The 17,282-nt window shown below is 37.1% G+C and overlaps 1 protein-coding gene across 2 annotated transcripts in view; it reads right to left on the reverse strand.

The window, feature by feature from the left end:
• LOC125230198 (Down syndrome cell adhesion molecule-like protein 1 homolog) overlaps positions 1-17,282 on the reverse strand; it is a 102,210-nt gene that overhangs the window by 38,912 nt on the left and 46,016 nt on the right. For both annotated transcript variants that reach the window (XM_048135277.1, XM_048135276.1), the window contains exon 3: positions 3,919-4,030. In XM_048135277.1, the coding sequence (XP_047991234.1) occupies positions 3,919-4,030 (112 nt within the window). The remainder of the gene's footprint in view (positions 1-3,918; positions 4,031-17,282) is intronic.

A 17,282-nucleotide genomic window follows, 5' to 3' on the forward strand; every position in this document is an offset into this window, starting at 1 on the left:
TATTATATAGAGTCATCATGGAAAATAAATCCGAAATTAAAAAATCATGCCAAATCCTGATAACTAGTATGGAGAGTATAGGAATATGTAGGTCTGTAGGTTGTGCAAAGTTAGTCTGGTACATAAAATGAAGCCAAATATGAGTTCGCTGGTTTGGTAAATAAAGTTATACTTTTATCTTTTCAATTTGCGGACAAACCTGTCTGCTCGAATAGTTTCAGTTTTCAGCGTTTAAATTTTCAATAGCTAAATATGAGACACGGAATACAAATGCAGTCAGTGCAGTGAGTCAAAAACAATATTTTCAACTATAGCTCGCCCGACACATCTAGCGTCTCGCGAGCGCAGCGTCGGGCCAGCTGTATGAAAAAAGGCGTCAGGATTTGAAGTGGGGTGGGTGTTTCGTAGTAGTTATGGTAATTCACTGGGTATATAATAGTAGGTGTAGGTACATTATTGCAGAGGGTATAGAAGCAACTTGTGGATGAGTCTCAAAATCTCCGTGTCATTTTTTAGGGTTCCGTAGTCAACTAGGAACTCTTATAGTTTCGCCATGTCTGTCTGTCCGTCCGTCCGACCGTCCGTCCGCGGATAATCTCAGTAACCGTTAGCACTAGAAAGCTGAAATTTGGTACCAATATGTATATCAATCACGCCAACAAAGTGCAAAAATAAAAAATGGAAAAAATGTTTTATTAGTTTTATTAGGGCCCTCCTTTACATGTAGGGGGGGGGTCCCTACATGTAAAGGAGGGGCTAATATTTTTTTTCATTCAAACCCCAACGTGTGATATATTGTTGGATAGGTATTTAAAAATGAATATGGGTTTACTAAGATCGTATTTTGATAATATTAATATTTTCAGAAATAATCGCTCCTAAACGAAAAAAAGTGCGTCCCCTCCCCTCTAACTTTTGAGCCATATGTTTAAAAATTATGAAAAAAATCACAAAAGTAGAACTTTATAAAGACTTTCTAGGAAAACTGTTTTGAACTTGATAGGTTCAGTAGTTTTTGAGAAAAATACGGAAAACTACGGAACCCTACACTGAGCGTGGCCCGACACGCTCTTGGCCGGTTTTTTTGAGTGATGATCTGATGATTGAACTTCCTTTACTATGTTTGCTCCAAAAAGTGAATATGTCCAAGCATATTGGAGAACAGAAAAGGTATATAATATAAATATGGTAAAAGAAAAACATTACTTCAAAGTGCCAGTAATTGGTAGTAGCCAGTTTGATAAATCGGTCAGTAAAGGGGTCACCAAGGACGTACCGTAATGCAAGGGACACCGCAGGGATTTACCAAAGCTGACCTATTTCTACGCTTAACCAGTTTGAGCGATGACACTCGCGCTCCCAAACCTAGTTTCCTGGAGGTTAACTAGGGAGCGAGAATGTTCAGTGAATAATTTAAACGTTTACTTCATTGCATAGCTTATAGCTTGTACGTTTGTAGAGAAGGTTATGAAGTTGTGATGAGGTAGCGTTAAGCATTTATTACACTATTTACACTGCTAAAATTATTGAAATTTTCGCAAATAGAGATGAAGACGTAACAAAGTCGTACATAGAAAATATCCCAAAGTACAATACATTTATGACAACAGTTTTTTAGAAAATATCCCAAAGTACAATACATTTATGACAACAGTTTTTTTCTCAGACGTCGAAAGTTTTAATTGATATTAATGATTATTAGATAAACTTTTAATTCATAAAAGCGTGATATAAAATAACAATAGAAAAACAAAGAGAACTGAAACATAAAACTTTATTCGAGTAGGTAGTAGAAAATAGAGAAGAGGCCGAAAACATAATGAATTTAATATAATAAATCTGAATGAAATTCTATTCCTCAATCAATTTGCCTATCTTTGGTAAACAATTAAAAGATTTTAATGATTCTTTTTTCCAGCACTTCACTGGAGAAACTTCATAAAATGCAAAATAAGCAAAAGTCAGACGTTGCGGTTCTTCAGAAGTTTAATATACCACTTTATCACATCAAGTGCTGAATAAAATTTCAAATCTTTGCAATATGAACGGGTGAAAAGTGCCACTTGGACGGGGCAATTTGGCTATTCAAATGAAAGAGGCCTTTATACAAAACCCTGTTAAATGCAGACTCTTGAATTTAATGTGTTCGAAAATTGAGAGACTCTTGACAAATATATTCAACATTGTTCATAGAGTGTTTGACATTTAAGATTTCGTCAAATCACATCATGTTCACTTACAGAGATATCATACGATGCATCATATTGTGATGCAAACGAACAGGTTTAGCGACAATATGCCAATCAAGCCCCGTTCGAAACTGCTGACCCGGAAAGTATACCCATGGTCGCATAACTAATTGAGCTGTTTTGTCAGATTGTATTGTGGAGTTACTGGCATTTCCATTGAATACTCAGTCGAGTTAGAGCCAAATATTTACTACATTTCAAGCGTTTTATTACCAAAAAGGTACAAATGGACCCTGATGGTGCGACTCTGTCCGTCTGTTCGTTTGAACGCTTTTCCTCCCGTGTTAAAAAATGGTGTGGACGCCAAAATGTCTACCGGTCAAGTGAAAACTAAAGAGTGAATAACACGACATACTCGTATTCGTATAGACAGGAAATTCGCTTTGACAACGTCCGGCATAAATTTTTTAGTGGTCATTGGCGTCACAGGCACGACAGATAACAACCTTTTTAGTGGTCCTTGTACGGTGAACCTAGGGTGAAAACTAGATCGTAAATCGTGAAAAGGTACTTGTTGTTAAAAGGACAAAGGATAGACAATCTGGGAACGGTCGGACTTTTTAAACGGCCTTCATCTTACGCTTCATGAGATACTCAAAGCCCAATGACAGGCCATTAGATGTAAGGTAAGGACGGCTAGCGGAAGCTTAGTAATAGTGTCCAGTTAAGTCTTAGGGAGCCAGATCGTTGAAACGTTCTTCTAAATGTTGTTAACGAAGAAAGAGGAAAGGTAACTTCTGAACGACGCGTCGCGATGCAGTCATTGGAGAATAGTTTTCAGAAGTTGGAAACTCGTTAGACGATTCGTACACTAAGCTAGTAAATAAAGTAAATTTATAGGTGAGTGCTACGCTTGTGCCGTTTCGTTCGTTGATCGGAGCGCTCCGATCTCGTTCGATCGCTCCCACGAACTAGTTCGCTCTTTTAGGTCTTTTGCTCATTTAGTTCAGCGAGACCAGCGACCACTACGGTCGGAAAGATCAGAACGAACGGGGCTGAATAGTGTCAAAATGATACGAATAGTCCACAGATAGTAACATTCCGGGCCGAAAGGTTGTAAGTAACCGAAATTGAATATGAAAACTTGACGTTTTTGTGTTGCTCTGCTAAGTAGCTCTCGCTCTCGGTCGGCGCAGTCACACACTCGTTCTCGATCCAAACCGCTCGCGCTCGCCGATCCTATACTGAACTAAATGAGCAAAGACCGATTCACAGAGCACGGAAAGATTCAGTTCATTTCGGTCATTGGTGGGATTTTATTCCTAACAGTTCATAGTTCGTGAACGACACAAGCCTAGTGAGTGCACTAAAGGCAGCAATAGAACGACGGAGAACAAATTTGTGACCAAACTTTACAGTTTGTTCGTAAACTAGACTAGACTGCTTCGTGGGAATCATTGATGTGCTTTCTCGAAACTTCGTGTCTTGGGGAAGCACTTAAGACTAAGAAGTGCGAGTCACTATTTATTACTGCATATTGATGACCAGAAATTGTTGTTTACTCTTTGACTTTCGATTAGTGTACTTACTGTATAAGTGAATATCCGAAGAATAGGTTTGGTTAACATCTTCATGCCATTATCTCTTACCTATATCTAATTCTTATTGACGAAGAGAAAGGGTCCAGTTAGTGAAGAGGAGCCAGTAGAAAATTGGAACCTGTACTCACTTTTCACTGTGACATTAATTCTATCAAGGAATGTTGTGTCATTTTCGACGCCGCACTCGTAAACGCCGGCATACTCCACGCCCACATTCAGCAGCACCAAGCTTCCGTCCGTCTGCAACAAATGAAACAAAACATGAGCAAATACTTGACTCAACAATACCTACTAAAGAAACTGCCAAATTACGGGAACCTAACAGCTCAATATCTACTTATAGCATGAAGAGTCGTAAAATGTATTGGATCTTAAAAATACAATCAACCAATTTGAATTTTAGGTCACGCTTGAACCCCGTATGATTTGGTCTGTTGACACCGTGCTTTATTGGCCAATACACTTTGAACAGACATATACTGTAAAAAGGTTCTAAATACAATACAGGATTCCAATTGGTTGACTGCACATTTCACGACCCCTCTTTTTCCGCACAGACTCTAAACCTAACCAATATTTTATTCTACATTAGTAGTTACTCCACACTGTACCTATTTAATTATTCAATGATTCGGTAAATTTAATTATGCTCTAATAGATACAGCCTCGCACAGACGCTCCGGATTCGATCTAGATGGATTCGATAAGGGTTATCCAAATGGATATCTCGAATTTTCCGATGGATTCAGATCATTAAATTAAATCTTCGGGCCGATTGGCAATCAAAAGGTGGATACTTTGTTGACAACCGAATAAAATTTTGACCAGTATGTGATTTAATTTTTTTTTTAAATGAACTAGCCTACAAACCAATTCTCGACGTTTCTGAACAACTTTTTAATAAATATGTTTTTTTTTATTTATTTATTTAAGGTCGCTTTTTAACAACAAGGTCATTAGCGACCACAAGAGAATTACATTTTTTTATATACATCAATTAATTTTATAAATCTAAGTACATTCAGATTCTTATCACTCAAACAGTCCTTTAAGGTTGTAGGCAATTTACATTTTTCTCTTTCTCTCGCATTGTGCTACACTGGAAAAGAAAGATTACAGTCGCGTGACGGACAAGGAAACGTGGCTATTGTGCCCTTTTCCAGACAAGGAAATCTCGGTGAGGGGACGGTTTGTGAGTATTGTGACGGCAGTGGCCATCGTTCTTATAGGTCGACAGTTTTTTTATGAGCGAGGACAAATTATAATATTGTTGAATTCTTAGAATCAGTCAGCATAAAAATGAATTTAACAAATATTAAAATACTGTTAAAATATTAGATGAGCATAAAAATACTGGTTTTTTAAAGACACACACGGGTCGAACAAGATAAAATAAGATTTTTACCTTTTAACCAACTTGCCTTGTCGCGAGCGAGTCCATACATCAAACGCGACTTCAAGTATGGACTCGCGCGCGACAAGGCAAGTTGTGCTAGAGGGGCAGGTTGCATTGCATTGCACTAGCCGTGGTCGCGGAAGACAACCTGGCCGAAACTTTGATAAAACGTACAAATTATATTTTATCGCCTTCGACCCGTGTTTGTCTTTAAAAAATGTGTACAAAACGCGAGAACTTAAAGTGTTCTAAGAAATGTGGTAGACATACTTTTAAGAGAAATGTCAGATGATTTAAGCAGCATCCAAACAACACTTGCGTTCGAGGCTGTATGACCAGATGCGAAATACTCAACGTCCACACGTGGAGCAGGAGTAAATAAGAGGTGAGGTGAGATTTGGCAAGTCTACGAAAAAGGAATGTAAAGGGAATGAGGTACGAAGGAAATAAGTACATAGATATAAACTGAAATAGTATAGTTTTTCACACATTAAAGAAAAAGCGATCAAGCCCACTGGTGGCGAAGCCGGGAATCGAACCCGGGTCTCCAGCTATCGCGGCTGACGTGCTAAACCGTTACACCACCTCGACCGCCGAGGTAACTGTCGAAATTTCTCTAGCGTATGTTATCTCTGAAGCAGGGATCGGATACCGGTATTTTTTTCGGAACGGTTCCGTACGTTGACCCGAGAACTTTATTTTAGCGTTTCTGGTTCCATTAACCGGTATTCTTTTTCGTTCAGTGAACGAACGTTTATGAGTGAGAACTGTTCCGAAGAACAGAATTAAATGATACGTTCTTTAAAGAACAGTTCGCGGGAACGGAATTATTTCGGTTTATGAGTGAGAACCGTTCCGAAGAACGGAATTAAATGATACGTTCTTTAAAGAACAGTTCGCAGGAACGAAATTATTTCGGTTTTTCTATTTCCAAGAATTTGAACGAACAGTGGGGGGGAACCATGCACAAGCGGTGTCGGCCACGGCCATCACTTTAGTAACTTGTTTGATTTGAGACTAGCGGTGAGTAAACGTGGCGTCGAACGAAACAAATACGTCGAAAACATTCTGCACCACAACCACAATGAAGTAAGTTTGTTTTTTTTTTTAATTTAGTGCTTTCAATTTTACCGATTTTAAAATTTAAGTAATGTCACGACGCTTAAGTATTTATTTATTTACAGGCAATCGTACAGTCCAAGGTCAAATAAGGACGCGACGCCGCTATTAGCAAGAGTGAGAGAGCTGAATAACTTTCTCATTCTAACAAACATCAGCGTCCTTATTTGACCTTGGTTTGGTACGGTCATCCCATCTGTAAGCACTTTTGTGAGATGGACTTCCGAGCAAAGCGGTTCTGTTGCAATGGCCGTACCTTTCAAGGTCAAATAAGGACGCGACGCCGCTATTAGCAAGAGCGTGAGAGTTAAATAACTTTCTCATTCTAACATTTCTAATAAATAGCAGCGTCCTTATTTGACCTTGGTACGGTCATCTCATCTGTGTGCGTAGTTGAATGCACAAACGCTCACAGCCAGACTACATTTCTACAGCATATATATATATATATATATATATATATATATATATATATATATATATATATATATATATATATATATATATGTGTGTGTGTGTGTGTGTGTGTAATATACACTACTTTCCCATTAATTGTGACGTTTTAAACTCTCATTGTTGGTATTGTAGATAGTCAATTACCATAGAAATTACATCAGCTACTATCAACAATGGACCTTTAGTCTAAAAACGTCACAATTAAAGATAAGACAATGTGCAATTAGTCACAAAAATAAATTGTTTTTAGTATTCAAGACTCCCGTGTCCCAGAACTCGAAGAATCCCAATTCATCCAATGTTCTTATACTGCTGCGAGTGAAAGGGGCACTAATGATGATATTTATGACTTGATCGATGCACAGAATGAGCCACTGAGTAAAACTTACTTACCTATACTAAACCTTCATAAACCTAAATACTGAAACTCTGCCCAGTGGTTCGGTGTTAGGGCTTGCAATTATCCGTCCAATTCGAAATCCGGATGATTCGACTCGATATTTGAAAATTCGGATATTCGGATAAAACGGATATTTCGAATATTTTTTATTTTATTTAATAAATCTCATATTTAGTAACATAATTATGTACTACGATACGAAAAAAACGCCGTAGGAAATTGTTGTTTTATTATCAGGCTTCAGCTGTTGTTCGTAACCTTAATGTTAGGTTAGGTTACTTAGTTATTTCATTCTTGCCTTTTTTATGAAATGACTTCAGTTGCTCATAAGATAATTAAGATATATGATTTTATTTTTATGTAATTTTGACTAATATTTGATATTAATGAATTTTAATACTAGAGACATAATCTGATTGCCATATGAGGCAAAACGTCATGTTGTGATCGTTTAGATCGAATATTACCTTTGTTAGACCTACTCCTTGTTTAGATATCAGATTGCATTTACGAGGTTTTCATTGCCGATTTATTCAAATGCAAAAAGAACTATGACATATTACAAACACCATTTAGCTTTGTTAAATAACAAGGCTGAATGATCTTTCTCTCTAATAATTTTCACCTCTTATCTTTGATGACTTCGTGACTCCATTCCAGTTACACTTGGGACTTCGGGTAGACGTTCTAAGCCAGAGGGCCTTACGTTACGTATACAGCGAAAAAGTTTTGGTGTTGCAACTAGGGAATGCTCCCGGGAATTCCCGGTACCCAAAGTACCGGGAAATCCCGGGATTTTTGAACTGTTTGGGTACCGGTACTGATGTTATAAAATCCCGGTTCTTCGGTACTTTTCGGTACTGAAAAATGGACAAAGATTACAAACTAAAACGCATTGAATCACTTCAAAAATTTTAACGTAAACGACGGAATATCCGTTTAATGCTCTACAAATGTAATGTGAATATGTAGTTTCAAACGCGTTAGACTCGTCCCGCTCAGTTTTCATGGCTATGATCGGGACCTCGACGTCGGTTATGCTTAATAATGATTTCTTGCACATGTCGTCCAGGTTTTTGAAAGTATGCTTAGAACGTAGTCTAGTATAATTTGTAATGTTGGTCCTAATAGGCGACCGGAATAAAATTCTAACAATAGCCACCGAATTCTACAAAACCCTTTACTCCGAATCTCCCACACACCCACCCACAGCCTGTGCCTGATTTAGAAAGAAAGCTTCAAAGCTATCCCGCCAGTTACGAAAAACGAAGTACATATGGCTCTTCAAAAAATGAAGTACGGGAAAAGCCCTGGCGAGGATGGAATCACCACCGAAGCACTGAAAGTAGGAGAACATACTTTGATCCCGTATATTATCACCAAACTGTTTAATACTATAATAACCACTCAAACTTTTCCACAAAAAATGTGCCACTCCAATATCATTCTGCTTCTTTCTGATTCTGCTATCAGTCTGATATAGGAAACTACCGTCCTATCAGTCTTGTCTCCCATTTGTACAAGATATTTCTTAAAATCGTAGAAGACCGTATCTCGGGAACACCCGATCGGCACCAACCGCCCGAACAGGTTGAATTCCGCCCAGGCTTCTCCACCACCGACCACCTACAAATACCCTTAATCAAATTATCGAAAAATGCCAAGAATATAAAATCCCAGTTTACGTCGCATTTGTCGATTACTCTAAAGCTTTCGACAGTCTTCATCACAATTCCACTTTCACAGCTTTACGCAATCAAGATATAGATCCCAGTTACATTTAACTCATAACCACCATTTATCAAAATAGTACAGCCGCCATAAAACCACAGTCCTCAGGTCCCTCATTTTCTATAAAAAAAGGAGTCAAGCAAGGAGATCCGTTATCGCCAAAACTGTTTACCAGCACACTTGAACAAGTCTTCCAGAAGCTTATGCCGAGTTGGGGAGATCGGGGCCTTATCGTCGGGAATAGAAGGCTAATCTTCGATTTGCCGATGACATTGTTCTAGTTCTCCTCAACTGCCTCCGAACTACGATCAATGCTTGAAGACCTCAGCGACGCAAGCCTCGAGGTTTGACTTCAGATGATCATGTCGAAGACCAAGTTCATGACCAATAATAGCACCGCATGTAGGATTGAGATAAACGGAGAATCGGTTGCATATGTCCAGGAGTACATCTACTTGGGCCAACTTCTTTCTTTCCAGGCGCGACAAGAGCATCAAGTGAGAGATTGTTGGATACGGTCGACCTAAGGTAGCAAAACTTATTGACGACTTCCATTTTATGTTTTATTCATAATTTTACAACAAATGTACTAGTAAATATTATTTTTCAGTACTACTACTTTTACTAGTAAACCCTCAGTACCGAAAAGTACCGAAGAACCGGGATTTCCCGGTTCTTTCCCAGTACCGGAAATCTCAGTCCCGGTTCTGGGACTGGTACCGGTTCTGCATTCCCTAGTTGCAACACTTGCAACCTATTTTGAAAGGATAAAATGTAAAAGCGTATCTGCTTAACTACTTCATCTTGTTCTGCAGTTCAATACTAAACAGGTCTTCCGCCGCGGGATACATAGAAGACTTCTTTTTGTCAGAAAATTTGAACAGTTTTAGTTCTGTTAGCAATTTATTTATTTATTTATAATGTATTCGGATGCTAACAATAATGAAAATGCAGCGTTTGATACGGTACTCAGTGTCACTTGATTGATTGAGTTAAACTGATATACATGAGATTATCCACAAATATTCATGAAAAAAACCCTGCCTGCTAAGCCGCGGTCCCGGGTTCGAATCCCGGTAAGGGCATTTATTTGTGTGATGAGCATAGATATTTGTTCCTGAGTCATGGATGTTTTCAGTGTATATAAGTATGTATTTATCTATATAAGTATGTATTTATATCGTCGCCTAGCACCCATAGTACAAGCTTTGCTTAGTTTGGGGCTAGGTTGATCTATGTAAGATGTCCCCCAATATTTATTTATTATTTATTTACTTATTAAATAAGGTAGTAGTGCCACTCAAGGAGTAATTTTTGATATAAATCGCTTTAATATCGTAAATGTGTTAATTTTACTTTAAAATTTGTTTTCCAAATGAGTTTCTTAAAAATTGCAATGGTATTTCTGTCATTCACAATATTCGAATTATTCGTTTTATCCGGATTTTAACGTGTAAATTATCCGAATTTCAAAATCAGCGGATATCCGGATTACAAGCCCTATTCGGTGTCACTCCTAAAGTAGATACTTACAGGTGACCGTACCGACATAGGTCAGTTAGGGACGCTGTTATTTGTAAAAAATGAGAAAGCCTTATACGGTCAACCGGGGTGGCTTTAAAACGCAGGGGTGACTTTGAAAATTTAGTTTTAAAGTCATACTGTAAGTAAATTCGCGATTTTCTATGGTAGATTTACAAGAATATTTATTGATCTATTATCCAGCTACTAGTTACATGAACATCAGTTTCAGTAAATAATGAATGATGTTAATTTTAAAGCCGTTCAAATACCATCAAAGTAACCCCAAATTTTTCTAAAGCCACCCCGGTTGACGTAGCTCTCCCGCTCTTACAATCCCGTACTTGTTGACCTTGGTCGGTTTGGTCGTCTGTAGACAGTGTAGACACTAATACACTCGCCAACTACAGTTGTATATTCCATGTAGATACACCAAGGGCCCAATTCTCAAAAGATTGTAACTTTAGACTTATATTGACCGGGATATAGACCGTGATTACCTTTTTGATTTTTGTCGAGCTCCCGATATTTCGACGCAGTTGCATGCATCATGATCACGGAAAACTGACGAAGGCGGGTGGATGTTAAAGTTGTATAGACAGCGCGCGATCTACCCTCCTTCGCGCGCGTCGGCTGCGTTCACTTTCAGCGTTACCACTGGTCGCGTAAGGTAATCACGGTCTATATCCCGGTCAATATAAGTCTAATGAAAATAACCGTGAATCATTCAAAACTCAGATTGTAACTTATTGTAATAATTATCTAGAAATGTATTAAGTATGCAAAATAAATAAAATATTTTTATTGCAGATAAAAGCTTTGACATAGATGATGATCTAGTCTTCAAAAAAAAAATATATATAGAGAGAGAAAAAACTACCCCATATCCAAGCGATTCTGATGACCTTGAGGTGGATGTAAGTGCTTATAGTGTGAGAAAGCTGTATAAAATATAATCTGCACTAATTTGTATAAATATGTGTGTTAATTAATCTGTCTGAATTTGTAATAGTGATATGTTTTTAAATGTTTTTAAGGACCAAGATGCAGTCCTTGAGAGAGCACAACCCATGCAATCCATTTATACTATTTATAGTGAACCGGAACCGGACGCGATGTGCCCTTATTCATGCAAGCGTAATATAGTTGCAGTCGTTATAAGAAAAAAGTTAGAACAAGTTCCCGAAGAGAATTTACTGGCTTGTTTAGAAGATCTCGAAAATACAATAGAAAAATATTATTAAATGTGTATCAAGATTATGTGTACTCTATCATAATTATAGCTTCAGTGTAAAAGTCAATCATATTTTGGTACATTCGTTAGTGAAATATCGTTATAAAATAAGGGTTATTCCACTAGTTAGAGTTACCACTAAGTTGTTACCAGTGGTAACTACAATGTTATTTTTCCCAGCTTTTACTCCTAGTAACTACTGGGAATACCACTAACTTTAACAATTTTTTTGTGGCAATTACTGGAAACATATAGGCAATTACTGGAAAGATTATATCATAAGATTCATAAGTTTTGTTTTATTTTATACACATGTAAAGCCTGACCAGAAATATATGACTACGCGCCATGTAGCGGAATTTCATTAAAACTATTTTCTTCATAGTCATCATACTATACTGAACTGTCACTCCATACATCAGAATAACAGCGCACTCCTGACAATAGTTATATATTTCTGGTCAGGCTTTAGTTTCTTAATCATACTTACCATATCCAACGCGATCAATGTTATTTTCACGAAATCTAATGGCAACAGCTGAGACTGTTTCCTCACCTTTAATTGATTGGCCTCAATGGCCACTGCGTAAGAGTCGTTAGAGGTGCACATTGAATTAGAGCACACAAATATTATTTCAGTAGTTGCCTAATAGCAAGGACGATATATACCGGGACTGACAAAGCCCATACAAAAAAGTTTACCCCTGAAATGTCCCATACATTTCCGAGCGATTATTTCCGAAAAAATTAACAATATCAAAAAATGTTAGTAGTAAACCCCTATTCATTTTTTAATACCTATCCAACAATAGGTATATCAACGTCAACGTCAACGTCAGGGTTGAAATAAAAAAAAAAATCTCTCCCCACTTTACGTGTAGGGGGGGCGGGCAGTGGGCACCCTAATAAAATATTTTTTTCCACTTTTTATTTTTGCACTTTGTTGGCGTAATTGATATACATATTGACACCAAATTTCAGCTTTCTAGTGCTAACGGTCACTGAGATTATCCGCGGACGGACGGACGGACAGACAGACATGGCGATAAGGGTTCCTAGTTGACTACGGAACCCTAGAAAAGATATTTGTAGGCATAATCAGTGTAGTTATGATACTATTTAATAGGTGGCGCTAAAAAATTCAGGTAAGATTCTTAGTATGAACATTATCAATCCTATATGAATCATCCTTGCTAATAGTAATTATGACGTTTTCAGAATAAAGGTCCCTGTCCATAGTACTTAATTAGTTCCAGTTCTACTAGGGCTTGCAATCCGGATATTCGTTTTATCCGGATATCCGCCAATTTTAAAATCCGGATTTTTTGTACGTTGAAATTCGGATAAAACGAATAATTCGAATATTGTTTAAGACAAAAATACCATTGCATTATTTAAGAAAATCATGTGAAAAACGTTGAATTTTAAGATAAAATTGATACATTTACGTTATTAAAGCGATTAATATTAATAATAATAAATATTACTCCTTGAATGACCACTACTAATCTATTTTGTCATGAATATTTGTTAATGATCTCATGCACATGAAAGATAGGAAGTGAGAAAGAACAAGGCTGAATGGTGTTTGGAAAATTCCAATGTTCTTTTTGGATCGCTGAACTGAATCCACAGTAGCAGTGAAGCATTTAGCATTTGAATAAATCGGCAATGAAAACCTCGTCAATTCAATCTGATATCTAAACAGGGAGAAGCTGGTCTAACATACGACATATTCGATGTAAATATCATCAGTATTACGTAATATCTCAATCAGATCACATATCTCAATCAGATTATCTAAATTGATTAAAATCAAATTTAGTCAAAATTACATAAAAATAAAATAACATATCATATGAGCGACATTTAGTATTTTTCATATCGTCGGCGTCGTACATATGTTATCAAACGGTATAATCCTAAATAATAAGAACCTACTTGTTTGCCTTAACCGGCCGTCCAGAGTGGGGTTCCAGAGCTTATGCTTGCAGGGACATCGAAAAGGCTTTAGTTTTTTACATACCGAATAACTTTATTTCGGTATCATGATTCCTTTTAAGATAATTACATTATGTATAAGGTAAGGAATAATATTTAGAATACCTAAAATATGACAAATTTGCATTCTATTCAAATCAGTACGAGTATACTTCACGGAGTCCAAAACTATACGCAAATCAAAAGTCCAAAACTAGAAAAATATATCTCTAGAGCGATTGCGGGCGCCGGTCGGTCGGCTCGAGCGCGAGTACTTGCGCCGCCGGCGTACGCGTCTGTGTGCGTGCGCCACGCGCACACACAACTATACAGGGCCTCTCTGTGGGTTCCGCCCCCGTCAGCGCGACGGCGATAAAGACCTAAAAATCTGAATTCGTGCTTGCCTCCTGTATCGTCTTAATCCTTTAATGATTCCGTTAACGTGAAACTTTAAGTAGACAGGCTTTATGAAGACAATTGGCCGGTGAGCTCTACAATTTTAAAATTTGCCGCCCTTTTTAGTGACAAAATTTGCTTGGCCGTCTATTGTTTACTAGGGAACCCTAAAAACGATACGTATATTTATACCTAGTTCATATAAAAGTGTGTCATTCCTGTCCTGATGAGTGATGAAACACATCTCTAATATTGACATCGAAGAAGAAAGACTTACAAAATGAAACCTTTAAAAACATACACAAGCTCTGAAAGAAGAAAGAAAGAAAATCAAGAGAGCCTTTACCAGTTAGTATGGTGACAATAAAATAAATGTGTAGTCCTCCAAGGTTGTATATGTACCTACACTTATTCGCTAGTTACGCTATAAGCATACACAAATTACGTACAACGTACACATAGTTTGGGACTGTTATGTTTATCAGGTTAACATTGACAAGTTATTATTTAATATTAATGTAAAGTTATCCAAACCTAGCTCAATAGCTCAAAGTAAAAAATAACAAACTTATGTTTATGTCACAGTTTTCCATTAAACATTTTGATTTTTTTGTAGCCTCGTCATACATATACATGGTGTATATTCTATGCTGTTTCTTCCTTCCCATCTTAATGTTATTATGTTCACGTTATCACTTTCAATAGTTTCAATATCCAGCATACACTATCACTTAGTGGGGACGTTTATCGACAAAAAGAGGCCAAACCTTTTTTTCTTGACCAAAGCATGAAACTTGGCACAGTTGTTCCTTATATCAAAATAAGCCGATTAAGATCGGGAGCCTTCAGGAGCCTCCCCCTGGGGCTCGGGAAGGGGGGTCAAAGTACCGCTTCACCCGGCTTGCTTTGAAAAATTCTAACATACCCCGTTTAGTTCATAGGTCATGTTTGGTATCGTTTTCGAGTAAATCAATAACGTAGAATTCATTTTTGGTACTAAAATTATAATTTAATGGTAAATAAAATAAAAAAAATGAAAAGTTTGAAATTTTCATCTATGATTTACAAATTCAAGTCATCATAAATGTCAAACTGTTTGCTTTTTCTACAAATAAAAAATATGATATGAAAGCCCATTTAATATAGATTATGAAAAATATAACTTTTACCCACCTTTACTAACGTTAGGTTTCATAAAAAAAACTTTAAGCCGCGCGGCGTCGGGACGCCGCGAGCGTAATTTTAAAATGCCTTTATTTTAAAAAACTCTATTAGAACCCGTTTAGCTATTAGGTCATGTTTAGTATCGTTTTCGTGTAAATAAATAACGTAGAATTTAGTTTTGGTACTAAAATGACCATTTAATGTTAAATGAAATTAAAAAAAATATTTTTTTTAAATTTTCTTCTGTGAGTTACAAATTCAAGTCACCATAAATGTCAAACGGTTTGCTTTTTCTATAAATATAAAAATATGATATTAAAGCCTATTCACAAAGGATAGTACGCGTTCACCTACGCGAGCTTAGACTGTGTGCGGGGAACGCGCCTCTTTCATATATTTGATCTCCAGTGTCAGAGGTGTGTTAATGCATAAATAGAAAAAGATTCATTATTATGGACTCCGGTGTCGACAACGGCAACACTCGGGTCGGACCACACACTCTAAAGACCGACTGTACCTGTTATTTATTCATTGTAGTGAATCCTGAAAGAAATTTATATAATAGTATTTTATACAATCGTGATATAATACAAAACTTTTCAGTCGAGTACCATGTGTAGTACGGTACGAGAGTGAAAAGTTTAATTATATCACTATTGTATACAATACTTTTTCTACGAGTCATCATCTTCATCATCAATGGACGGAAATATCATCATTCATGCAAGTTAAAATTAATGTCAATACAGTCTTTCACCGTTGTATCAACATCGAATTACCTAGCAACCAATTCAATTTCAATTTCAATTTATTTATTTCCTTAGTAAATAATTATAACTTTACAGTGGGTATGTTGTACGTAAAAATAAGGTAGGAAACAATTCCTCCGTACTAGTAAAAACTGTATGACGGCAGGAAGCACCACCTCTCCCGGATTAGGTACGTAAAAAATAGGGCTCCCGGTCGCGTCCGTGTTTCGTGTACCCGTTGCCGGGTATCCGTTCCCGTGTTACACGAATCCGGATTTCTGGCCCGTTTGGAACGGGTAATTAGGGACCGTGTAATTAAGGTCCGGGTACCCGTGTAGTCCGTGCGTCCGGATCGACGGACTCTAAAAACCCGCGGGTCCGATCCGTTCTCGACCTATAGTGATGCTTGATGATCGTTCGCGTTCTTGGTTCAAGCGAATATGAGAACCAAAAATGATAAAACCTTAATAACTAAAATGAGAAAGGGACAGCGGAGCAATTGTGACTGGGGGACAAATTTTAATTACTCGATTTTTTCCATGTTTTCCATTTTCGGCATTATTAATTATATATCAGGGCACGCGTTTTCAGTGGCCTAAATTAGAAAGCATGAAAGTTGGTATGCACATAGCTTTGACGTTCATAAGGATAAATAGAAGTAGAAACACGCTGAGGAGTCAATCTCTTCCCCCACTATTATCTCCCATTTTTAGCTTTTTAAATTTTCACGAAAACTATTAAAGGTAGGTATTAAAGGTTTTGGTAAGTAAATATTACGAGTAGGTACTTACTAGAAAGATGTTTAGAAGTACCATGAAATTCTCTACAATATTTCCATTTAAAGTATATTACTAACAGACGGTAGTGCTACCCCTACTCATCCCACTAGTAGTTAAACACAAATATTATGCGGGGGACTTAAGCATAATTTTAAAATGATGAGTTAAAGCTATACCTTAACAGACAGTATTGAAGAAAATTTTATGGAGAATATACTTTTCCTAAATATTGTGATTATAGCTTTCACGGTTTTCATGACAATATAAAAAAAACTGAAAATAGTGATATAAAAATGAGGGAAAAGAGGGGAAATATTGACACCTCGGCGTCTGCGTATTTTTATTTTGTTCTGTTAAGTGTTTGCAAGTTATCTATATACATGTCAAGTCTCATGCTTTTTGTCACACCCTATCCGACTAGCTCAAGTTAAGAACCAGGACTATGGATACATATTCACTTCAAAGTAGTTCACTCCAAAATAACAAAAAAAAAAATACCATTCTTAACTAGGTATTTGTAAAACAGCGCGGCTACATCTAGAACTTTTCAAACAAAAGGTTTGTCCA

Source organism: Leguminivora glycinivorella, chromosome 10 (genome assembly GCF_023078275.1).
Source record: "Leguminivora glycinivorella isolate SPB_JAAS2020 chromosome 10, LegGlyc_1.1, whole genome shotgun sequence".
NCBI lineage: Eukaryota > Metazoa > Arthropoda > Insecta > Lepidoptera > Tortricidae > Leguminivora > Leguminivora glycinivorella.